Source organism: Rhinatrema bivittatum, chromosome 2 (genome assembly GCF_901001135.1).
Source record: "Rhinatrema bivittatum chromosome 2, aRhiBiv1.1, whole genome shotgun sequence".
NCBI lineage: Eukaryota > Metazoa > Chordata > Amphibia > Gymnophiona > Rhinatrematidae > Rhinatrema > Rhinatrema bivittatum.
In genome coordinates, this window is record NC_042616.1 from 309654994 (window position 1) to 309682149 (window position 27156).

At 43.8% G+C, this 27156-nt stretch overlaps 1 protein-coding gene across 1 annotated transcript in view; it reads right to left on the reverse strand.

Annotated features, from left to right (window-relative positions):
- The window catches only part of LOC115084617 (SH3 and cysteine-rich domain-containing protein-like), a 432464-nt gene that overhangs the window by 197832 nt on the left and 207476 nt on the right, over positions 1–27156 (reverse strand). Inside the window, exon 3 of the mRNA XM_029589704.1 lies at positions 2319–2426. Within this exon, the coding sequence (XP_029445564.1) occupies positions 2319–2426 (108 nt within the window). The remainder of the gene's footprint in view (positions 1–2318; positions 2427–27156) is intronic.

Below are 27156 nucleotides of genomic sequence, written 5' to 3' on the forward strand. Positions count from 1 at the left end.
GGGGGGGGGAGACGGGACTGGATGCTCACAAATTTGCCCTCATTAACACTCTTACATGTTCACACTTACTTTCACTGCTCATTCTCTCACATTCTCACATGCCCATTTACACCTTTACTTCTGCCATTCTCCCACAACACACACTCACTCACGTCTCTCCCTCTTCCATACACACATGCCCACTCACTTTCACACCCATGCTCACTTGCACTCAGCTCTCTCCTACTCACCTACATACACTCTCAGATCTCTTCTTCCTACACAAATACACACTCACTCACAGACATGCTCATTCCTTCTCTCTCTCTCCCTTTCAAAACACACTAGCAACAGCAGATTCAACTTGGGCTCCTGGAGCAGCAGCAGCCTCTTCTTTCTTCTCCTCCTGTGCTGCAGAAGTGGACGCTGCCTGTTTCTTACTCCTCATTTGATGCACGGGCAGGAAATCACAATGTTGATTGGCCAAGGCAAACAGGATGGGGCGGGCAAGTAGCTGGATACAGGAAACAGGCTGTGCAGGAGCAGGTGGTGTCACGAGAAAGCGAAGTTAAGAGTTAAAAAGGTCCGGAGATGTTAGAAATCACTGTCGAGTTCCTCCTTTTTCAGCCACGCAAGTCCATTGACGTTCCTTTCTTCTTTCCGGGTCCAAGCAGATTGGTTTTGCTGCAGCACCAGGAGATTTCTGGTATTGGCCTGGAGACCCGGTAATTCTTTTAGAATTCCAGAGTCTCCAGTCCAAATCCAGAGCTCCCAGGTATGCTCATCTCAGTACTTCTAGGCTTTCTTTGGCTGCCGGGAGCTCCTCAGGCTCCCATGACATCAGCAACAATAAGGCAGGTATTTATTTTAATTTTATTTACCTCATTTACATTAAAAAAAACAAATGAAGCAGGACTGAGTGATTCAAAGTGTGCATATCCCAATGACACTTTTAAACCCATTTGTAACATTTATGCTATTAGCCCAATTGGGGAGAGAGAGAGAGAGAGAACTCTCTACCTGGGTAACAACAAGCTAGGTGGAGAGAACATTGCACAAATCTCATCTTGGAGTGAGTTTCCTCACTCTGTAGGTCATCAAATCTTCACAAGAGACCACTGTTCTGTTCGTACGTCTCACGTTGAATGTGAAAGTGGCACCTAACCCCCTACACTAATACCTAATCCCCACCTCGAGTTACTAGGTGGGCCTCCCACAGGGATACAAATACCTGTCTAGGGAAGAGGCACTATGACAAGTCTCTCTCTCTCTCTCTCTCTCTCTCTCTCTCTCTCTCTCTCCCAGCATCATACTGAAACAGGCCTGTCAGTAGACACTGTGATTGAAAGAGGTATAGAAATTTACATTCACAAATTGCTGTTAATGCAAAATTATCACACACAGTAACTCCTTGGAAAATGAGGCCCTAAGTCCTGTTAGTGTACACACAAAACAATTTTGGCATATTTTCTTTTGCTTTGCAGTATCAATGAAAGGAAACAAACAGACAATGTCAACAATGCACATCCCTTGTAGGAATCAATACCAATTTATTGACATATTGGACATGAGGTAGCAAGTTCAAACAAAGCAGGATATAGCATATATCCTGGATGAAAATAATATGGTATCAGGACATTATAGTTTGCTTTCCCTCCTTAGGCATTTGAAGAATGGCAGTTATAAGAATGGCAGTTATAAAGGATGATATCCGTGGTTCACTTTAAGGCTCTGAGGAAGAGCAAGGGAAAACCCATATGTGCTCTCCACTAGTCCCCAACCACTGCTATTACAGAGTCTTCCTCTGCCACCCATACAGCTGTTTTTGTTCCTTGAAATGTAAACAAAGCAATTTTCAATAATTTGGTCTCAGGAAAAGCCTGAGGAAAGGGAACCATGGAATCTAGAGCTGCATTACAAGATTGTGTGCAGCCATTTAGGCGGGTATTACATGAGATAAAAAGGAATGGAAAGCACTGTGCTCTGGGCCTAAGGGAGGAGCAGAAATTCAGCTGCATCATGCTCATTTATAGGCAAGCTTCTGGAAAATACAGTCCTAGGGAGACCCGAATTGCTTTATGTCTCAGAATGTGTATGCTATTTTCTCTCTTTAAATAGGGTGAATATTTACACTTAGCAAAGTATCAACTATAGATAATACGATCTTTTCACATACCCTTTTCAATAGTAATTTCATGTTTTAATGATGTGTACATTTCCACAAGCTTTTGATTTTATAGGGCTCCAAATACCAATAATGTCACAGGTTAATGAAATAGACTGTACCAATACCCACTGTTTCACTATCAACCAAACACATGCAACATGCATTATCCTACCTTTGGCATTAAGTACAGGGTCATCAAGAACGGCCATATCACGGGGACATGGATCCAAGATTTTGTCCTTTGGGGAGGGGTTTACTTGAAGCTGCATATTGGAGGATCCTGCAATGTAACCAATAAAGAGAATACTAAGAACTGGAAGTATGAATCTGTGAAAGCAGGAATTCTTATAGCTATGGTTATGCTTCTTAATCTTTCATTTTCTGTCACTTTGCCTTTCTGTCCTATGGATTTCTTAACTTTCTCATCTTGAAAGCTTGAGATCTGTGCAGAGAGAGACAACATTGCATCTGACTAATAAAAAAAAAGTTGTATTGCATTTTAATCCAGCCTACAACCCAGATCTAAACAAGTGAATTGTTTTTGGGGGTTTTTTTTGCAGCATAAGAAACAATTATGATCATTGTATATCACTGAGGTAGCTTGAGCAGTAGCGGCTTGGGGCAGCCAGAGGAAAAAAGAGACAGACTCTGGCTGTTCTGTAGGGTGCACTTTATTTACAGTATAAAAGTCAACAGAAAACCAAAATAAGAAAGCTCAGCCTAGCTTCAGGTTATACACAGTCCTGGAAAAAGTCAACTCAAATAAAATACACAGTTCACCTTAGCTTCAGGTTATGCACACTTTTCAGACATAACAGGTCTTGGCATTTGGTACTTCTCTGCCAGTTCCCTAGGGCCTCTCTAACCCTTCTGGGCCCTGAAGTCTTATACTCTGGTTACAGGCTCCTCCCTTCACCCAGGATTCCCTGTGGGTCTCAACCTTAAGAAGGGCCAGGCGAGACAGCTGTGCCCTGTCCTTAAAGTTTGTCTGAGGGAATTTTCTGTACACTCATCCACAATCACCATATATTACCCAAACGTTTTCAGAATAAAAGGACATGTGAGATTAAAGGCTGGATTTTAAAAGGGCCACACGTGCAAATTCCAGCAGTTATGCGCGTGGATGGGCCTTGCGCAAGACGCACGCATTTTCAAAAGGGCTCAGTCACGTGCGTAACTGCTGATATGCTCACAAGTGCCAGGCCTTGAAAAAGGGGCGGGCAGGGGGCGGGGAGGGGCAGGGCATAGGCCGGCCAGGACAGTAGCCTTTAGCCGCTGTTCTGGGTAAGCGCGTGCCAGCAGCTGCCTGGCACATGCAAGTTCCTTCTGCTCTGATGGAGTAGTTAGTAAGAAAATTTTTTAAATTCTTTTAGTTAGGTAGGGGGTAGGGGTCGGGGTGGAGAGGGGAAAGGTAAGGAAAGTTGGGTAGGGGCATAGGGAAGTTCCCTCCCAGTCCGCTCCTGAATTGGAGCAGACTGGGAGGAAACTGGGGGAAACCCGATTGTGTCGTCGCGCATAATATTCGAAAATTCACCTCCCCTGCTCACGCCGCCCAGACATGAATGCTAGATTATAAAATCCAGCAAATGTGTGTGTGCAGCCAATGGATTTTATAACATTCGCACGTGCTTCTTTTAAAATCTACCCCATAATGTATTGATTTGTGATGTGCTTTCATTTGACATGAAACAGGAAGTTTTAATGAAATGTCCCGTTTTTGTTTGGAAAATGTAATGAAAAAACTGGGAAAAAAATTGTTTATTTTTTTTGTTTTCTCACTGAGCAGCCACAAGCCCTAGCTTGGTTCTCCCTCCACCTCTTGCTCACACTGCAGAAATTAAAAAATTCAATGCCCCCCCATTCATTCATAGTATAGTATATTTGCTTTCAAATAAATGAACTGAAACAAAATAAACCACAAATGAAATAAAAACACAGAAAAACAGACAAAACAAAAAAAATCTGTAAGTGTACACCTTTAGTAATCATATTGATTCTTGAGGTTCACTATAATTGGTTTACTGGGCTTTTATCTTTTTAAAAATTATTTATAGTTTATAACATTACAAAAGCTCACTACAGAAATGCGATAGCATTATTGATAACGGTTATTGGGAAAAAAAAGAAAAGGGAAAAAATATAACAATAATAATTTAATTAAGGCAAACATATATTCAATAATCCATCTTATTAGACTACAAAAAAAGGAAAACGAAAAGCGAAGGCAGAACAAAAACGGGAAAAATTACAAAAAGTAAAAATAAAGGCCTAACATAGATTATCGAACCCTACTAATGTCATCGAATCATGCTGTGAAAACCCAGCTTCCCCACTTGGAACAGCCCCAGAGGACTTCTTCCCATCCCAAAAACTCCTCAATTGCTCTGGCTCAAAAAAGTATAATTAGCATTATCAAACTTTACCAAACATTTACATGGGTAATAAGGAAAACAGCGGCTCTGATCGCTTGAGTATCTTGCTGCATAGCTATAAAAAAGCTTGCGGCGCTCTGTCGGCCGGATTTTAAAAGGGTTACACACATAAGTTATGCGCGTAACCCTTTTAAAACCCCCCTGTGTGCGCCGAGCCTATTTTGCATAGGCTCGGCGGTGCGTGCAAGCCCCGGGACGTGCGTAAGTCCCGGGGCTTCGCTAGGGGTGCATGGCCGACGCCTCCGAAATGGGTCTCGGGCCAGGGAATCGCGCGCCGGCAGCCCGCTGGTGCGCGCAAGTTATGCCCACTTCTGGCAGGCGTAACTTTTAAAACACAGGTAGGGGGTGGTTTAGATAGGGCCGGGGAGGTGGGTTAGGTAGGGGAAGGGAGGGCAAGGTGCGGGGGGGGGGGGGGGGGTGGAGGGAACGGGCAGCGCGCGCAGGGCTCGGCGCGCGCAAGGTACACAAATGTACGCGCAGGCATAGATTTATAAAATCTACCCCTGTATGTAGTCCTAGAAAATTCAGGATAAATCCAGATCTTCTGACCCATAAATAACGCGTGAGATCTTAAAAAATACCAAGGTAGAATCATATTTCAATCTTGTTCAAAGACAAATGAGACTAACAGAATAACTCATTTAGAAATAATTTGATCTAACATTTCCAGCATCTCAGTAAAGTTAACTGCTTCAGGTGACACTGTTGAAATAGATACATCCTTTCTCCCATAAGGAAAATTATAAAATATATATAGAAACATAGAAACATAGAAATGACGGCAGAAGAAGACCAAACGGCCCATCCAGTCTGCCCAGCAAGCTTCCCTCATCTCTTCTCTCATACTTATCTGTTTCTCTTAGCTCTTGGTTCTAATTCCCTTCCACCCCCGCCATTAATGTAGAGAGCGGTGATGGAGCTGCATCCAAGTGAAATATCTAGCTTGATTAGTTAGAGGTAGTAGGGGTAGTAACCGCCGCAATAAGCAAGCTACACCCATGCTTATTTGTTTTTACCCAGATTATGTTATACAGCCCTTATTGGTTGTTTATCTTCTCCCCTGCCGTTGAAGCAGAGAGCTATGCTGGATATGCATCGAAAGTGAAGTATCAGGCACATTTGGTTTGGGGTAGTAACCGCCGTAACAAGCCAGCTACTCCCCGCTTTGTGAGTGTGAATCCTTTTTTCTTCTCCCCTGCCGTTGAAGTTATGCTGGATATGCGTGAAGTATCAGTTTTTCTTTTCCCCTGCCGTTGAAGCAGAGAGCTATGCTGGAAATTCGTGATGTATCAGTCTTTCTCCCATGCCGTTGAAGCAGAGAGCCATGCTGGATATGCGTCGAGAGTGAAGTATCAGGTACATTTGGTTTGGGGTAGTAACCACCGTAACAAGCCAGCTACTCCTCGCTTTGTGAGTGCGAACCCTTTTTTCTTCTCCCCTGCCGTTTAAGCAGAGAGCTCTGCTGGATGTGTGAAGTAACAGTTTTTCTTTTCCCCTGCTGTTGAAGCAGAGAACTATGCTGGATATGCATTGAAAGTGAAGTATAAGAATGGAGTGATCAAGCTAGTTGAAAGGCATCAGGAATAGAGGAAGGTGGAGGTAGTAATTTGGATATTTGGTTTGGGGTGGTAACCGCCGTAACAAGCCAGCTACTCCCGTCTTTGTGAGTGCAAATCCTTTTTTCCACATTTCCTCTTGCTGTTGAAGCTTAGAGTGATGTTGGAGTCACAGTAACCATGTGTATGTTTATTGAATAAGGGTATTGTCTCCAGGCAGTAGCCATCATTGTGGCGAGTCACCTACTCTTCATTGGCGGCCTCTTGACTTTATGGATCCACAGTGTTTATCCCACGCCCCTTTGAAGTCCTTCACAGTTCTGGTCTTCACCACTTCCTCCGGAAGGGCATTCCAGGCATCCACCACCCTCTCCGTGAAGAAATACTTCCTGACATTGGTTCTGAATCTTCCTCCCTGGAGCTTCAAATCGTGACCCCTGGTTCTGCTGATTTTTTTCTTATGGTAAAGGTTTGTTGTTGCCTTTGGATCATTAAAACCTTTCAAGTATCTGAAAGTCTGTATCATATCACCTCTGCTCCTCCTTTCCTCCAGGGTGTACATATTTAGATTCTTCAATCTCTCCTCGTACGTCATGCGATGAAGATCCTCCACCTTCCTGGTCGCCCTTCTCTGTACCGCTTCCATCTTGTCTTTGTCTTTTTGTAGATACGGTCTCCAGAACTGAACACAGTACTCCAGGTGAGGCCTCACCAAGGACCTGTACAAGGGAATAATCACTTCCCTTTTCTTACTCGATATTCCTCTCTCTATGCAGCCCAGCATTCTTCTGGCTTTTGCTATCGCCTTGTCGCATTGTTTCGCAGACTTCATATCATTAGACACTATCACCCCAAGGTCCCTCTCCTGCTCCGTGCACGTCAGCCTTTCCCCCCCCATCGAATACAGTTCATTCGGATTTCCGCTCCCCATATGCATGACTTTGCACTTCTTGGCATTGAATCTCAGCTGCCATATCTTCGACCACTCTTCCAGTTTCCTTAGATCCCGTCTCATTCTCTCCACTCCTTCCGGCGTGTCCACTCTGTTGCAGATCTTAGTGTCATCCGCAAAAAGACAAACCTTACCTTCTATCCCGTCCGCAATGTCGCTCACAAAGATATTGAACAGGACCGGTCCCAACACCGATCCTTGCGGTACACCACTTAAAACCGCTCTCTCTTCAGAGAAGGTTCCGTTTACCATCACACATTGTCTTCTGTCAGTCAACCAATTTGCAATCCAGGTCACCACCTTGTCACTCACTCCCAAGCTTCTCGTTTTATTCACCAGTCTCCTGTGCGGAACCGTATCAAAAGCTTTGCTGAAATCCAAGTATATGACATCGAGCGCTCTTCCTTGGTCCAATTCCTTGGTTACCCAGTCAAAAAAGTCAATCAGATTTGTCTGACAGGATCTTCCCCTGGTGAATCCATGTTGCCTCTGGTCCATCAATTCTTCGGACTGTAGATAGTTCACTATTCTCTCTTTCAGCAGAGACTCCATTACTTTTCCCACAACCGAAGTGAGGCTAACCGGCCTGTAGTTGCCAGCCTCCTCCCTGTTCCCACTCTTGTGAAGCGGGACCACCACCGCTCTTCTCCAGTCTCTCGGCACCACTCCCGTTTCTAGGGATCTATTGAACAGGTCACACAGTGGACCCGCCAGAACATCTCTGAGCTCCCTCAATATCCTTGGATGAATCCCATCAGGCCCCATGGCTTTGTCCACTTTCAGGTTCTTTAGCTCTTCCCACACATTTTCTACTGTAAAAGGATTTTCATCTATTCCACTTCCCTCCAGTTTCTTGTTGTGTAGAGATGGTCCTTCTCCAGGGTCTTCTTTAGTGAACACAGAGCTGAAGTATTCGTTTAATATTTCTGCCATTTCTTCGTCTGTCTCCACACATTGATCATTACCACCTTTCAATTTCACTATACCACTTTGGACCTTTCTCTTTTCGCTGATGTATCTGAAAAATGTTTTGTCACCATTTTTTATATCCTTGGCAATCCTCTCTTCTGCTTGATTTTTTGCCAACTTGATTGTTTTCTTCGTCTCCCTCAGTTGATACAAATATTCTTCTTTGTGCTCCTCCCTTTGGGATCCTTTATATTTCTTGAATGCTGTTCTTTTAGCTTTAATTTTGTCAGCCACCTCCATTGAGAACCAGATAGGTTTCAATTTTCTTTTGCTTTTCTTTATGTTTCTAACATATAGAGCAGTTGCCTTGGTGATTGCTCCTTTTAGATTGGTCCACTGCTGATCCACATCTCTCTCGTTCTCCCATCCTTTAAGTTCTTCCTCCAGGTACTTTCCCATTTCCTCAAAGTCTGTGTTTTTGAACTGTAAAACTCGGGTCTTTGTGGTTCTTTTCCCTATTCTATTAGTGATATTAAACCATACCGTTCGATGATCACTGCTGCTGAGGTGGGCGCCCACCTGGACATCTGAGACATTATCTGCATTATTGAGCAATAAGTCGAGTATAGCACCTTCTCTCGTGGGTTCCAACACCATTTGTTTGAATAAAGATACTTGCATGGCATCCATTATTGCTCTACTATTTTTAGTTTCTGCAGATGGGATTTTCCAGTCTACATCTGGCATATTAAAGTCACCCACGATCACCACTTCTCCCTTCTTACCTATCTTATGGATGTCTTCAATCAGATCTCTGTCCAGCTCTTCCTTTTGGTTTGGAGGCCTGTAAACCACTCCAATATAAATGGACACTCCGTCATCTTTTTTTAGGTCGACCCATAGAGCTTCTTCTTTACCCCAACTTCCTTGTAGCTCAGATGCTTGGATGTTGTTTCTGACATAAAGAGCCACACCTCCCCCTTTTCTATCCTCTCTGTCCTTCCTTAACAAGTTGTAGCCTGGTATTGTTGTATCCCATTCATGAGATTCTGTGAACCATGTTTCTGTGATAGCAACAATGTCCAATTCTGCCTCAGCCATTAGAGCCTGCAGATCTGGGATTTTATTTCCCAAACTATGAGCATTTGTGGTCATAGCCTTCCAGGTACTCTCTTTAAGGTTATTGCTTTTCCTGGACTCCTTATGAGATATTAGTTGAGATTTGTTATTCACTTTACTCTTTCTGTTTGTAGTTGTGCCACTGTTGACAGAGTTATCCATCTCAATTAGATTTTTCTTTTGGATATGAATCTTGAAATACTGCATGCATTGTGTTTTTTCTCTCTTTTCTGGTAATACTGCAATGTTTTTCTCAAGAACTTCCTCAGTTTTTAATATAGAGAGGGCTTGTTCTTTTTGCATTTGGTACATTGTGTGTCTCCTTATCACAGGTCTAATTCTACCAGAGCCCACTGTAATCCTGGATTGTAAAGAATTTCTTAATGACCTGTTTGAGTGGGAGGGTGTACCTGTTGGCTGCTCATCTGTCAAGAATGGATGACTGTGGGTCCTACCTGAGCCTAATGGATCTCCTTTTCTTGACTCCTGGTTTTTCCGTGATATTGGGGAATTATTATCTGTGTAATGCAATGTGGGTGTAATACTTTTAATTGAAGCTAATTGAGCTTTTATCTCAGTCAGCTCCATTTTCAAGGAAGAGAGTTGTGCACAAATTGGGCAAGCTCTAAGTTTCCAGATGCTTTCCCTCAGAATAAAGGCTCTACAGCAGTTACATTGGATAGTCCTCATATCTTGGTAGTTTATGATTTGTATTTCCTTGACTGTTACCAATGTACTAATTTATCTCGCTGCCAATGGGAAGTTAGGCAGTCTTTATTAGAAAACAAGCCCCAGGGGTGGGTGGGTAGAGGGGTAGGGAGGGAGGAAGTCAAACAGTTTAGCCTGGGACAAGCTGGGTAAAGTAGGGCACTTCTGGACTGTTGCCTTTGCTTTTGGTCAATTGTTTTAAAAAACAGTCTTTATGCCCCAATTTATAGTTTGAACCGATTTTTTGTGCCAACTAACTCCTAGGGAGAGTTTAAAAGGTGTTTTAAAAGCTGGAGAGCTGTCTACTTGGAGGTTTCTTTTTTTGGTTTTTTTTTTTTTTCCTTCTAGCTTTATTCAAACAGCAAATCAACTTACTAGATTAATATCTTACTATAAAGAAATGAAACACAGACTATAAAGAAAATTAAAAACAGACAGGAATAATCACAGAACCTTTCTACAGTAATAGTAATTACTTTCTACAGTAATAGTAATAACTATAAAGAAATGAAACAGACTAAGAAAATGAAAACCCACAGGAATAATCACAGAACCTTGCAATAATCAAAAACCTTGCAATAATCAAAAAATATACTTAGCCACAATGCAGATTTCACAATGTATTATACACGTCCACCAGGAGAAAAACCCCTCCAGCTTGTATTTGTAGGTGGACTAGTTGCTTTTGAAAAATGCAAAATATCCAGAAAATATTTTTAACCATATCTCTAGAAGTGAACACCTGTGTTTGAGGTAAATTAAAAACCCTAAATTCAATCATTGAGAATAATTTTCCAAATATTCCATCTTTGGATGCAATTATTAATAATTATGTAACCCTTTATCATGGGTTTGTTGGTTCTCCTAGGGCCATAAAAGTATTTGTTAGTTGGGGCTGCTCTTGCCATCTTTCACCTTCTTTCTGCACTTCCCAGACAGTGAGTTCTTTCTGTTGGGGGGAAAGAAAATCTTTTGTGGCCCAGATGATGGAGTGTCTCTCTTGATGTGTGTGTATTTCTCTGGTGATGCATTCTCTTCAAGAACAAACAAGCTGGCCTCAGACTGGGTGTTCAAATCAAATTTACTGATTATTTCCAAAAGGTCATCACTATCCAACAAGCATTCAACAATTGAAATGTTGAACTATTTGCATTGTCTCTCTGCTGGGGTACTTGTGTCCATCTTGTCTCCTTGGAGGGAGCTTGTCCATCTTGTCTCCTTGGAGGGAAATTGTCGCTGCCTACTCATCTCTGCAAACAGCCCAATTGATTGGGGAATCCTAGGAGGGAGCTCCACTCCATGAACAGGTCCTACCTGAGTCTAAAAGTCAGTCTGAAGCCTACAACCTGTGTCCTGATCCCTTTGGGATGGAGATCCAATTAGGAATCTCCCAAGACTTGATTTTACAACCTCGGTGGACCACTCTGGGAGAGAAGCCTAATGTTCAGTTCTGTTTATAGTCATCTAACTCCTTCCACTAGTGTGCAGAGGGGTGGGAAAAACTTCCACAGTAACAAAAAAAAAAAGAAACATCAAAATGTCTCTATCCAACATATCTCACACTGGGTAGTGCTTTGCTGTCTTGCTTCCTCTAGAGAGTAGAGAGGACTCCAACCCCTGCTGTCAGGATTGGAGGGGCTGCTCCTTTCCAAAGCACAGGGTGTTCACCAAAACAAGAAACAACTAATCCAAAAGCTGACCAAAAATTTACAAAACTTCTCTCTTTACAAAAGGGGGTGGGGGGCAGACCCTCTCTGACAGGTTGTGTACTGATGAGCAATCTCCTCTAAATGCAAGAAAACCACTAAGCTGAGTTAGTGGGCCCAACTCAGTAGGGAGAAAATAAAATAGCTCCTTACTCCTCCAAACCTATCTCAAAATGACCACGCACTCTCTACCTCTAACTCCGCCTTATGCCCCTGGGAATATCCAATCACAGTCAGCTCAGTGGAGAAGATGAAAGATAATGGAAATCCTATGCTGTTACTAGTCCTGATGGTGAGGGACAGACGGTCATCTAGTGGCAAACCAAAGGGTTGGCCACAATTAATTAATGAAACCATTGATTATTCATGTGAGTCTCCACCATATATGAATAAAATTGACTTTTATTTTTATTTATCTCAAAAAATAACAAAATAATTTTATGAAAGAGGAACAGACCTTAGTACTGGTAAATAATCTGATTTTACATAGTCTAGATGACCAGTCATTACAATCACAGGTCTTGCAACCTCTTTTATTTTTTAACTGTTTTTTCATAAAAATTCCTTCACTCCAAATTGATCTTCATTGATCCTCTGTATATTTCAATCAAATAATCCTACCACTCTCTATGTGTCTCTTTTTAAACTCCTGATTTCTTCTTATGTAAATCTTAATAGAGTGGCACCAATCTCAGTCAAATTACAATTTCACTTGAGATTCAAAAACTTGTTTTAAAAAAAAATGGAGACTTGGCTGTCTTAACAGCGACCATTATTCAGCTGTAATACCCAACATGTGAATACTTGTAAGCGGAGACATCAGCGTCTTTGTCGCTTTTTTAATTTGTGTGTATTATACCCAACATGTAAATAAGTTCTGCACTTATCTTTCAACTTGCGGTATAATGATATTTCTGTATTTCTTTGCAAGAGAGTGCCTTATGAAATGCTCTGTTTCCTCAGCCGCCAACGTTGTCAACGTTTCGCTAACGCTGCATCAGTGCAGGTTTATTGTGACAAGAGACTCCCTCAGGCAGGCTTTGATCCCTGGATTGAGGCACCTGCCTGCCTCAATCCTTGAAGACTTGGTACCTGCCTGTCTCCCTCCACCTGTGGAAGAAGGATGTTAGTGGGAGGGATGTCCCTCCCCAGGACCCCCCTCCCCCCCAAAAAAAAAAGATGGTACTGTTAACAGGGCTGGCAGTATTCAGAAGTTACATTGTATTGCACAACCAGTTCCCAGAGGATACCAAACAGTGAATTAAAATAGTTGGGGCATTAATCCCGACAAGGCATCACTATTGAAAGAAAAGAAAGCACCTCCAGTGTTCCTTTTGTTTCACTGCAGTTACTTTCCCCTGTTCCCTTCCCACAAGTTTCACTTATATGTAGGAAGGTAACAGCCAGAGAGGCTGATGCAATACAGTGTGCTCAGCCTAGCACGCAGCTTGATGCACATTTGGATGCACTAGAATAATTCCCAATACAATCATGTGATTAATGTGGCCAAAACGCACGTCCAAACAAGTGCATAGCTAATAGCGCTCATCACATGTAAATTCCATGTAAAGGAGGCTATTAACTATTACCCCTGCGATGCAAGGAGGCGTGCTAAGCAAGAGACTGCCTAGTGTGTGTCTCCTACTACTGCCAGAAATGTGACGCCTGCTCAGAGACAGGCGTTAAACTTCACACAGCTGGCCTGACCAAAGCTTCCCCCCACCCCCCCAAGGACTGGCCTTGGGTCATACCAGAGGGTCCTCTACCTGAAGTGATGCACTCTGAGGTCCAAGTGGTAAAACAGCCCTTGCCAGGCCAGCAACTTCTGCTAGAGATCCTCCACCGGCAGGGCTGTTCCTGACTGATCCTTTTCACTGACTCTTGTCAATGAAAGGACCAATCCCTTTTTGCAGCACAGCCTTATGAAAAAATGAAAAGAAGGCTTAACATGGTTAAAATGTGAGGTGAGAAAGTCTATAACAGCTAAAAGAATACCTTTCAAGAAATAGAAAAGGGATCTGAATTTAGAAAAATGAAAGAGCAAAAGCACTGGCAAAACATTGATAAGTAAAGCAAAGAAAGAATTTGAAAAAAAGCTTGCCATGGAAGCAAAAACTCAGAAACTTTTGCAGGTACATTTGAAGTAAAAAAGCAAGTTTGCTTACCGTAAACGGTGTTTCCGTAGATAGCAGGATGAATTAGCCATGCTGTAATGAGACCTGTCCGTCAGGCACAGGAGGCGGAGCTTCCAAAGTGAAGTCAGAGCTCTGCTCTGAGGCTGCGCGTGGGTTCCCGCGCTGGAATAACGACTCTCCTCAGTCTGTAAAATAGCAAGCGTGAGCATGTAAGAGTCGACTGACAGGGAGGCGGGTGGGGCAGCATGGCTAATTCATCCTGCTATCTACGGAAACACCGTTTACGGTAAGCAAACTTGCTTTTTCCCGTCGATAGCAGGCTGAATTAGCCCTGCTGTAATGGGAGTTCAAAGCCTCGCATCACGTTATTGGTCTGTTTTTGGTTATCGTGATGCCACTGTGTGTCAGTCGAGTTTCGTATTGTTCTTTAATAACGTTTGTAAAACTGCTTGTCCCAGTCTGGTGTCATCAGACGTATGCTGGTCCAGGCAGTAGTGAGCCGCAAAGGTATGCAGCGATGCCCACGTAGCTGACTTACAAATGTCCAAGAGAGGCACCTTGGAGAGATATGCTGTAGAAGCTGCAATCGCTCGTGTTTGATGTGCCTTTGGTCGAGTAGGTAGAGTTAAATGCTGTTTGGTATGACAGAATTGAATACATTGGGCGATCCAACTCGCTATGGTTCGTTTAGCAACTGGTTTCCCTGGCGAGTTTGGATTAAAGGACAGAAACAATTGGGAAGGTCGGTTAGGAGATTGAGTCTATAAGGTGTATAGTGCAAGTGCACGTTTACAATCCAGAGTGTGTAATCGTTTTTCTCTCTCCGAAGCGTGTGGTTCTGGAAAGAAAATCGGTAGGTCAATGGATTGGTTGAGATGGAATGGAGTCACTACCTTTGGAAGAAAAGTGGGATGGGTACGTAGGACCACTTTATGAGGATAGAATTGTAGGTACGGTGAGTAATGTACTAAAGCCTGTAGTTCCACTCACCCGTCTAGCCGAGGTGATGGCTACCAGAAATACTACCTTCCAGGTAAGGTATTTCGGGTGAGCCGTATGTAAAGGTTCGAAGGGTGATTGCATTAGTTGTTCCAATACGATGTTTAGATCCCATGGTATTGGTGGTTTAGTAACTGGAGGACGTAAATGCGTTAGGCCTTTCAGAAATCTGGATATTGCGGGATGTAAGGAGATGGATTGTCCCTTATATAACCTGTGATTTGCCGCAATGGCACTCAGATGTACTCGTACCGAAGTAGTGGCTAACCCTGAGGTATATAAAGTATGCAGGTAGTCCAAAAGCCGGGATGGGGGACAGGCTAAAGGATCCAAGCATTCCGATGTGCACCAGAGAACATATTTTTTCCATTTGAGATGGTAATTCTTTCGTGTGGACGTCTTTCGTGACGCAAGGATAACGTCCTGAACCTTCAAGGATATACCCTGCTCTGATAACAAGATCCGCTCAGTCTCCATGCAGTGAGGTGTAGGGAGTGGTGGAGCGGATGAAGAAGTGTGCCGTCGTTCTGCGAAAGAAGATCTATGCGTAATGGAAGGCAAATCTGTGGTTCTACAGACATGTGAAGTAGATGTGTGTACCAGTGTTGGCGGGGCCATGCTGGTGCTATGAGAATTAGTTGTGCTGAGTCCAGTATGCACTTTTGCAGCGTACGTGTGATCAGCGGAATTGGAGGAAAGGCGTACATGAGTGGTTGTGTCCACGGAAGTAGAAAGGCATCTTGAGTTTGTCTCAGGCGACTGGGCCATACCGAACAAAAGTTTTCCACCTTTCGATTGTGTTCGGTCGCAAAGAGGTCTATGGAAGGAGTCCCCCATTGTTGAAAGATGTAGTTTGCCACTTCCTGATGGAGTTCCCATTCGTGTGGATGGAAGACACGGCTGAGCCTGTCCGCTTGAGTGTTGGCTATGCCTGGAATGTACGTGGCCTGTAGGTGAATTGAGTGCTTGCACGCCCATTCCCAGATCCAAATTGCTTCCCTGCATAACGGCCAAGATCCCGTGCCTCCTTGTTTGTTTATGTAGAACATTGCTACTTGATTGTCGGTGTAAACCATAAGTCTGTGTCCCTGTAGATACGGCAGGAAGGTGCGTAGTGCATAACGTATCGCCCTTAGTTCCAGAAGATTGATCTGAAATGTCTGTTCTGTTCGTGACCACAGTCCCTGTGTTTGGAAGTTGTCTAGGTGGGCACCCCAACCCTTCCTGGATGCATCCGTAGTGAGTACCGCATTGTGTGGAAGGAGGGTGAACGATGCTCCTCTTGATAAGGTGTGTCGTTGGAGCCACCATTGGAGTTGGTTGACCATTGTTGTGGTCATATGGATTGTCCAAGACAAAGGTTGCGAGTGTTGCTTCCATTGGCGCCGGAGATGCCATTGGATGTGATGCATTTGGAGACGTGTATTCGCAACAGCGTGTATGGAAGACGCCATATGGCCTAGCGCGACCAAGACTTGTCGGGCCATCGGCCTTGGAGTTCTCTGAAAATTGCGAAATATGCTCCTCATCATCGTCCTTCTTTCTGGAGGAAGGAAAACCTTGTGTCTTACTGTATCCAGGACGACTCCTAGAAACTGTAAGGTTTGTGTTGCTTGAAAATGCGACTTTTGGTAGTTGATGAGGAGACCGAGGCTGTGAAGGCAGAGGATTGTTTGTGAGAGATTGTGGTGTAAGGTTGTTGGGTCTGATGCTATCAGTAACCAGTCGTCGAGGTACGGAAAGACTATGATTCCTCGTTGGCGAAGGTGTGCCACCACCACTGCCATGCATTTGGTGAATACTCTCGGTGCTGTAGAGAGGCCGAATGGTAGCACCTTGTATTGATAGTGGGTATGCAGGGCTTGAAAAGACAGGTATTTCCACGAAGAGGGGTGCATTGGAATATGAGTATAAGCGTCCTTGAGATCGATGCTGCACATCCATGCATTGCGGTGGATCAAGGGTAAGATTGATTTGAGGGATATCATCTTGAATTTCTCCTTGACTATAAATTTGTTGAGCTGTCGGAGATCGAGGATTGGACGCAAGTCCCCTGATTTCTTTGGAATGAGGAAGTATGGGGAGTAGAATCCAGTATCCCAGGAGTGATGTGGCAGGATCTGTATCGCTTGTTGTTGTAGCAATTTTTGTAACTCCTGTCGTATTTCCACCGTGTTGTTCTGGTATGTTCTGGAAGGTGGGTGGGGAAGAGTTGGTGGTTGCTGAAACGGAATTTTGTACCCGTGTTGTATGATGTTGAGAACCCATCGATCTGTGGTGATGGATGCCCATTGCTGATAATAAAGGGATACTCTCCCCACCTGCAGTTGAAGTGGTGGTGGCTGAGGAAGTATTAAAAAGACTGCGAAGGTTTGAGTGATGTTGTTTGCTGTTGCTGCTGCTGCTGTGGTCGTTGTGCCTTTCCCCGTTCTCTTCGAGGTTGGGTGGGTGGGTTGGTCGGCCTGTTATAGGATTGATAAGGAGACGGCCGGTAAGACGAGTATTGCCGATAAGGCCTTCGTTGGAAAGGTTGTCGCCTATACTGTGAGAAGAATCATCTAGCAGGCTGGTAAGATGGCTGAGTTGTTAGGGATTGCACCGCCGCGGATTGTTCTTTTAATTGGGCTACTGTCTCTTGTAGCTTTTCTCCAAAGAGATTGTCTCCCTTGCAGGGAAGGTTGGCCAGCTTGTTGTGCACATCCTCTCTAATTGAGCTGGCTTTTAGCCATGCCAATCGACGCGCCGCAATAGCACTAGCCGAGACTCGGGAGGCGGTGTCAAATCCTTCTTAGATGGTGCGTAGGAGGTGTCGGATTCCCTCTTCCAGATCTTGTACCGGGGACATATCCGTCAGATCTGGGTCCGTCTTCATACGCTGCACACACCCGTACAAGTACTGGGCTAAATAGAATTGGTGATGGTGTATCCGAGCACCTAACATGGATCCCTGGTAGGCCCGCTTCGCGAAGTCATCTAAAGTTCTCATATCCTTCAAGGGTGGAGACGAGGAGTGTAATTTATTCTTCCGGGCTTTCCCCATCGCTGATTCCACCACTAGTGAGGTATGAGGAAGTTGTATCGAAGAATAATAATTCGATTTCTGCAACTTGTACTTAATGTCGATTTTCCTTGACACCGCTGGGACTGCGAATGGGGTATCCCAGGACTTTTCTAACAAGGAGTGAAGAACTGCGTGCGGGGGTAACGCCGTAGGTTCATGGGGAGTGTCGAATATTTTCAATAGGTCTAGAGTTTCAGCCCTCGGGTCCCGCAGTTTCTGAACTGTGATATTTAACTCTTTCCCCATCTTTTCAAGGAATTTTGGATAGGTTAAATCCTCTGGTGGGGAGTATGGTTCATTTTGTTCCGTATCAGGATCGGACGGATAACCAGTAGATGAGTCTGGAGTAGGATTAGTGAAGTGATCGTGATGATCGGTTCTGGGCGAAACTAGTGGGTCTACCGCTTCATTGCTTAGCGGTGCTCTGTGTGATGTAGCTGGAGACAGAAGTATTGGTTCTTGGAGAGAGGGTGATCGGGATAAATCATCCAATACATGAGGGCTCATAGACCTGGGCGAGGTGGTAGCTGAGCGTGTAGGTGAAAGGGTTTCCTCCGCAACTGGGGAAGTAGGAATAGAATAGGTCTTCGTCATGGTTTCATAGAACCCTGCAAGAGCCAATGATAACGTTTTGAAGGCGTCCTTCGTGTCTGGGGGCATGCTCTTTTTGGAACCCGAGGTATCATGTGACGTAGGAATTCTTGCCTTCAAAATCTCTGAAGTCAGTTGTGGCTGAACTGACTTGTGTGTGCGGGTCTCGAGTGGTATGGTCCGCTTTTTAGTTAATGGTTCTTGGAGCGGATTAACCGTCTCTTGTTTCCTGGAGCTGTGCGATAGGTCGGAGTAACACCTCTCCGAGGACGACGTTGATGTATGTAGAGAGCGGACGTCTACATTGTCAACCTTTGAAGATAAACGTTTGAAATTTTTAGATAGAGGGTTAAGGCGTAACCCATGTGTTGTAGTGGTGACCAACGGATTGGATTGACCTGGCTGAGGAAGAAGGCACAGTGTCCTGATATTTCCCTCACTCCGTGTATCCTGTGGTGAAACTAGGCGAAGTGGTAAGGCCGTTAATTTCGTTGTTTTTGGAAATGCAGCTTGTTGTTCGGCTGGTGTTTTATCATGTGGTGCATCGCGTCGCGCCGAATGCGCCGTGTCATGTCTCGCCGAATGCGCCGTGTCGCGTCGCGCCGAGTGCGCCGTGTCGCGCCGCGCCGAGGCCTCCGCGCCGCGCCGAGGGCGTCAATGTTGTTTGAGTCGCACCGGGTGCAGCAGAATGGGACTGCGCCGCGTGTTGCGGTGCTGCGCGAGGCGTATCTTGTGGCACAGATGGTTGTGAGTTGCGTCGTGGTGCTTTGTGCACGGATCGAGTCGGCGATTCTGCTGGCGCTTTTTTCCCCTTGTGAAGAACGGAGCCCCGTTCGGACGGGTGTACGGACTGAAATGATTCCTCCGAATCTTGTCTTTGTGACGATGGAGTTTTTGGATTTTGTCTACGGCTTCTGAGGGCGAATGAGTTAAGCGTCTACGCTCCTCATGCCGTTTACGTTTTGGTGGTCTGTCCGAGAGTTTGTCACTGAAATCCTTTTTTCGTTTGTGTGAGGGGTCAGATACGGAGGGCCCAGGGGAAGATCTGGTGTCCGAGACTGGCTGGGAAGTATCCTGCAGCAATCTCAATGAGCCCATACGTTCCGCTCTAATTCTTCTTGCCCTCGGGGACATGCGTCCACACGATGAACAATTAGCCATATCATGGTCAGGCCCCAAACATCTATAACATTGAACGTGAGTGTCTGTAATAGACATTACCTTGCCGCATCGGCAGGGCTTGAAACCCGATGGTCGAGGTTTTTGTTTTATTGTAGGTTCTGACATTCTTACTTTATTGTTCAAGTAATGCTGAGGAAGTCCCGAAGCTCCGCGTGCGATTCCCGCACGCGGAAAAACAGACTGAGGAGAGTCGTTATTCCAGTGCGGGAACCCACGCACAGCCTCAGAGCAGAGCTCTGACTTCACTTTGGAAGCTCCGCCTCCTGTGCCTGACAGACAGGTCTCATTACAGCAGGGCTAATTCAGCCTGCTATTGACGGGAAAAAGCCTGTGAGGGAGTCAGTTGGACTATGGTAGCTAGGAGTAGCATTGGCTTGGGAAACAGGCAGGGGAATGGAAGCAAGAAGACTCTGGCTGTTTCACAGCCACAAACCTTTAGTTTCAGAACAAAAAAACAGTACAAAGGCTGCTTACCACAGCAGTTCTTAAATGCAGCTTCAAAAGTATTATACATAAGTTGTCTATCTGTATGCTGGCTTCCTATATATTCCTTGGGGCCTCTCTAACCCTTCTGAGCCTTCCTTTACCCAGAATCCCTTGCAGAACTGGTTCTTAAGGAGGAACGAGCCAGATAGCTGTGGCTGGTCCCTTAAGGTGTTTTGAGAGAGTTTTCTCTACACTTCCTCACATGGACATTAGATGAACAAGAGGTAAAAGGGACACTTAGGGATGTGAAGGCCATATAAGAGAGGCTAAATTAATTCTTTACTTTGGTCTTTACTGAGGAAGATGTAAAATATACCTATGCCAGAAATGATATTCAAAAGTGACAATTCAGAGAAACTGAAATAAATCTCATTGTACCTGGAAGATATAATAGGACAAATTGACAAATTAAAGAGTAGTAAATCACCTGGATCAGATGGCATACATCCTAGAGTACTGAACGAACTAAAAATGAAATTGTGGACTTACTATTGGTAATTTGTAAGCTATCTGGAAGGTTGCCAATATAATACCAATTTGTAAAAAGGGTTTTAAGAGTGATCCAGGAAACTATAGACCAGTGAATCTGATATCTGTGCCAGGCAAAATGGTAGAAACTATCATATAGAACAAAATTACTGAATATACAGATAGGTATAGTTTAATGGGACAAAGACAACATGGATTTAGCCTCACCAATGTGCTACTTTTTTTTTTAAAGGATGTAAATAAACATGTGGATAAAGGTGAGCCAGTTGATATAGTGTATCTGGATTTTCAGAAAGCATTTGACAAAGTCCCTCATGAGAAACTTCTTAGGAAATTAAAAAGTCAATGGATAGGGGGAAGTGTTCTAATGTGGATTGGAAACTGGTTAAAAGAAAACAGAGAGTACGGCTAAATGATACATTTTCTCAATGAATTAAGGTGAATATTGGAATGTCCCAGGGGATCTATTCTGGGACCACTGCTTTTTAACATATTTATAAATGACCTGGAAATGGGAACAATGAGTGAGTTGATCAAATTTGCTGATGATACAAAATGATTCAAAGTTGTTAAATAACAAGAGGATTGTGGGAAAATGCAAGAGGGCCTTGGAAAACTAGGAGACTGGGCATGCAAATGGAAAATGATATTTAATTTGGACAAGAGCAAAATAATGCACTTGGGGAAGAATAAGCCAAATTATAGCTACACAATATGTTCTACATTAGGAGTTACCATTCAGGAAAAGGATCTAGACGTCATTATTGATAATTCACTGAAACCTTCTGCTCAATGTACAGCAGCAGCCAAGAAAGCAAATAGAATGATAGGAATTATTAGGAAAGGGATGGAGAATAAAACAGAAAATGTCATAATGCCTCTGTATCACTTCATGGAGTGACTTCATCTTGAGTATTATGTTCAGCTCTGGTCACCACATCTCAAAAAAGATAAAGCAGAATTAGAAAAGGTACAGAAAAGGGCAACCAAAATGATAAAGGGGATTGAATGATTCCCCTATGAGGAAGGGCTAAAGAGGCTAGGACTCTTCAACTTGGTGAAGGGATGGCTGAGGGGAGCTATGATAGAGGTTTATGAGTGGAGTAGAATGAGTAAATGTGAATCGGTTGTTTACACTTTCCAAAAGTACAAAGACTTTGGGAAATACAATGAAGTTACTAAGTTGTACATTTAAAACTAATAAGAGAAAATATTTTTTACTCAATGCATATTTAAGCTCTGGAATTCAATGCCAGAGGATGTGGAGAAACTGTGTTAAAAAACAGTTTGGACAAGTTCCTGGAGGAAAAGTCCATAAACTATTATTAAGATGGAGTTGCAGAAATTCACTGCTTATCTCTGGCATAAGTAGCATAGAATCTTTCTACCCTTGGGGTTCCTGCCAGATACTTGTGGCCTAGATTGGTCACTGTTGGAAACAGGATGCTGGGCTTGATGGACCTATGGTCTGATCTAGTATGGCAAGCCTTATGTCCTTTTAAAGAGGAGTGTGTCATCTCCTCTTTTCTGGTGTATCACTCTGTCTTCTTCTCTCTGGGACCTACTACCTATGCTTTAAATAACTCAAAAAAATAGAAAATTAACTGCTATTCTATACCCTGAATCTTCTGTAAAAACCTGAAATGTTCCCTGGTATGTGTGTGTGTCATGATGACTTATTGAAATTTCTTATCTAACTAATCCTACAAACCAAAGGATAATTGTTTTTTTTCCTACTCTAAAATAATCAAGGAACATACTTTCATATATGTTCTTATTTAACAAGGTATACTTTATTTCCCTTTTCTCTCTTGCGTCTGTCAGTTTTTAAAGTCAGAGAGATTATCAGGTTGTATTTTAAATGCACTGAGATGTGCTGTTCTGATTTAAGCACAACCTATTACTAGTGAGCAGGGATTTTTCCTTAGCAATTTCTCATATTAGCCTCTGTCCAGGCCTCTGGCTGTGCATATTGCATAAGTACTGAACAAGATTTTGCTCTATGTTCAGAGAAGTTTGGTATGCCTTGCAACAGTTCATTGCCTTTTTCTCCATGCACACACCTCAATTAAGCTGAGCAGAAAACTTCTTGCTGCACAGCTTATAATAAATCTTACCCTGTTCCTTACATGATCAGTATTTATAAAATCAAATATCACCAATTAAAATTATTTGTCCAGTCTCATTCATACAGGGGCGGATTATAAAAGGGTTTTGTGCGTAATATACGCGCGTAAGCCTTTTAAACCCTCCTGCGCGCGCCGAGCCTATTTTGCATAGGCTCAGCGTCACTCGCAAGCCCCGGGACACGCGTATGTCCTGGGGCTCAAAAAAAGGGGTGGGAAGGGGGTGGGGCAGGGGCATGGCCAGAGGCCTCCGAAGGCCCACTAGGCTGGGGGATCGCGCACCGGCAACCTACGCCTGCCCAGAGGCAGGCGCAACTTAAATAATAAAGGTAGGGGAGGGAAGGTGGGGGCGAAAGGAAAGTTCCCTCTGAGGCCGCTCCGATTTCAGAGCGGCCTCGGAGGGAACGGGAAAAGCCATTGGGGCTCCTCTAGGGCTCGGCGCACGCAAGGTGCCCAAGTGTGCACCCCCTTGCACGCGCAGACCCTGGATTTTATAACATGCGTGCGGCTGCGGCTGCTGAGATGTCTTTGAGACTTACTTACACAAGTCAATTTCAGACAAGTTATTACCCTGCCACATGTGAGGACAGTATGATGATATTTTTGACGATTTTCATTTCCCTTGGTAATGGCTGTTCGAACAACTGAGCATGGCTTGGGAAAACATGGATCGGATTAGTTTATGGCTTTGACCTGGAGTCTTAAAAAACAAAATTTTCTTGCACATTCCCTTGCCTGAAAAGATGTTCATTAGGCATTAATAAAATTATTTAAACTGGCAAATGATGTTCTTTCTTTTTAAATGCCCCCCCCATCTGAAAATGTAGCCTTTTTCACTGCTGCCAGCTCTATTTTATTTTGAGCATTCAATCATGGTTGGGGGACAGTCTAGAGCAGTGGTTCTCAACCTTTTTTCGGCCGGGACACACCTGACAGATGGTTCCCACATGCATGACACACTGAACATGTGACCGTCATGGGGCTAAATGTAAACATGCACTCTGCACCCACAGGTACCCCTTCGACCCCCAACAATGGGTGCAGAGCAGAACTAGGGCATTACCTGTACAGTTCACCATACAAAAAAAGATATTCTGGATCTGATGGCATCTCAGTAAAAGCAAAACAAACTCCCTTTACCCCTCCTTATGAAAAGACAGTAATTACCACTAATGCATGACCTATTGAGAAAACACAACAAATAAGATTGATACAAATGCCTACATGCTAGTAAGATACCTCACACCTCGGGCACACACCCAGAACTGACCTTCACCAAAAAGATCACAAATTATAAATATGGAGACAAACTGGAATGGAAAACGAAAAAAGCCACTCTGCATGCAGTGCAAACCTGGAGAAATGGAAAGAGAAATATAGCACCTAACAGTCCCAGGATCTGCAATAATGCAGAGAAACTAATCTGCACAAAGTTACACCTGCATTATGGAACACACTCAAACAGTAATTTTTTTATTTTTTTTATTTATTTAAAATCTTTTATATACAGACATCCGTTTGCACATCGCATCGGTTTACAAGTAACTTAATAACTTTTAGGCGAAGCCTTTACATTGAACGGTAACTGAGAGATTAAGGAACTATAAAACAACTAAATAAACATGGCTATAATTTACAATGGGCAGAAACATCTGGTCGAGATACTGCTTGGGGGATTAGGAGGCAAAAGGATATTTACACGAACTTTGACAAAAAATGATTAATTGGAAAAGCAGAACGGCATTATATAATACTGTTTGACAAACAATTGATGGAAATTACATTAAGAGCAGAGGGAGGGAAAAGGGAAAGAAGAGACGAGAAAGCACGATAAGGGGAAGATAAGGTGAAAGTTGAGCGGGGTCCAAAGTGGATCAGACAACAACAGTGGATCTATGAAAAGGCAACATTACAAATATTTAACCAGGCCCTAAACACTAATACACCTCCTATTAGGAAAACAGAAGAAGCCAAGCTGCTATAGATCCCCACTCAGAAATAATTGTAAAACTATACTAACAAATATTACAAAACAGCTGATGAACAGAATAACATCCAACAATTAAAAACTCATAAAAACTATTAAAAATTGTCCAAATATCAATAAAATATTTCAAAACAGCAGACACATCACATAATACCCAATAATTAAAATGGCAGTAAATCAAGAAAAATAAACTTAAAAAGCCACCTTTACTTACCCTATCCAGCAACTATTCTATTCCGTCCCCTTACAGGCCAAGAGCACACCAGAAGCAGCACTGGCTGCTGAAGCTCTGTTCTCACAGTCCTCTTCCTTAGGGCCCATAACCAGTCACTCACACACACATACCAGTTACCTCCCTGACCAGTATCTGTCTCTCACACACAGACACCAGTCACTTGCTGATCAGTCTGTCTCTCACACACAGACACCAGTCACCTCGCTGACCAGTCTCTGTCTCTCTCACACACACACCAGACACCTCCCAGACCAGTCGCTGTCTCTCATATGCACACATATTGCCCTGACCAGCCTCTGTTCCTCATACACACACACACACACACACACACACACACACCAGTCACCTCTCTGACCAGTATTTCTTACTCACATACATTCCAGTCACCTTGCTGACCAGACTCTGTCTCTCATATACAGACACTGGTCACCTCCCTGACTCTGTCTCACACATACTGACCAGTCTCTGTTTCATACACAAACACACCAGTCACCTCCCTGTCCAGTCTCTGTCTCTCACACACACAGTCACCTCACTAACAAGACTCTGTCTCTCTCACACACACCAGTCATCTCCCTGACCAGCCTCTGTCCCTCCCTCACACACACACACACACACACCAGTCATCTCCCTGATCAGTCTCTGACTCTCATACACACACACCAATCACTTCCCTGACCAGTCTCTGACTCTCTCACACACACAAACACATCAGTCACCTCCCTGACCATTTTCTGTATCTCTCTCTCTCTCTCACACACACACATCAGACACCTCCTTGATCAGTCTGTCTCTCACACACACAGACACCAGTCACCTTGCTGACAGTCTCCATCTCTGACACACACAGCAGCCACCTCCCTGACCAGTCTCCTCCCTGATCAGTCTCTAACTCACACACACACACCAATGCAAGGCAAGGCAGAAGTGTTGGAGAAACCCTTTTATAGGGCTGAGACAGGAAACAGTCATCAGATGGGGCCCAGGGCATATCTGGCCGTGGTTTTTTAAATCTTGTGAAGTAACGCGGCCCGCGCCTTAGGAACAAGAAGCAGGAAGTTGTGCAGGACCATGGCCAGCGGCTATGCTGCTGCTAACGCCGAACAGCAGGGCGGGGCCAAGGAACAGGCCCAGCATTGTCGGCAGCTCTCAAGCTGCAGAGGGTAGACTGAGGAGCGGCTCCAGCCGCAAGAAAGACTGGGGACTGAGGCCTCCAGGCCACGGGGCAGGCAGAGAGAAGGTAAGAGGCTGCCCAGAGGGCAGAATCACAACAACAGCTTGTAGTTTCCAGCCTCCTCCATGTTGCCACTTTTGTAAAGCAGGACCACAACTGTCCTTCTACAGTTCTGTGGCATTACCCCCATCTCCAAGGATCTACTGAAGAGGTCCTTTAGTGGACCTGCCAGCACTTCTCGGGGCTTCTAAAGTATCCTTGTATGTATCTCATCTGGTCCCATGAACTTGTTCACTTTCAGTTTTCCTAGTATCCCCCAAACACTCTCTCCTGGGGATGTATCTATTCCAATCTTGTATGTACTCTTAATAGCCTGCAATGGCCCTTCTCCAATGTCTTCCTTAGTAAAATCTGAACTGAAATAATTATTAAAACTTCTGCTATTTCTTCATCTTTCTCCACATTGTGCTCCTTGTCTCCTTTCCATCTTAAAATGCCACCGCTGGTCTTCCTCCTTTGTCTAATACAGTATATCTGAAAAATGTTTTGTCACCACGCTTTACCTCTTTGGTGTTATTTTCTTCCCTTTGAGCTTTCGCCATCCTGATTTCTTTCTTAGTTTCCTCCAGCTTCACCAGATATTCTTGCCTGTGTTCCTCTTTTTGAGTTCTCTTGTTCTTTTTGAATGTTGATCATTTTGCCTTTATTTTCTCAGCCACCATCTTGGAGAACCAGATCAGTTTCCTTTTTCTATTACTTGTATTTACTTTTTTTTACATAAAGGTTTGTCGTCTTTGTTATAGCTCCTTTTCATTTGGCCCACTATCATTCCACATCACCCATTTCCTCCCAGCCTTCTTGCTCCTCCTTGAGGTATGTTGCCATTTTATCAAAGTTTGTTTTTCAAATCCAGGACCTTGACTTTATGCGTCTTAGTGTGATTTTGTTTGCATGTTATTAGCTTCCTGCATCCCATGCCGATTGTTTTTTTGGGTTTTTTTTTTATCATGCATGTAACATTAATCTTATGCTAAAGTCTAACTCTGATTTTAGGGCAGGTTTTATTACATTGCCCCCCCCCCCCCCCGTATTTAAGTAGCAGGGCGCTATTCTTGTATTAGCTAGAATAGTTGTTACTATCTTCTTTTCCTTATGGAGCCAGA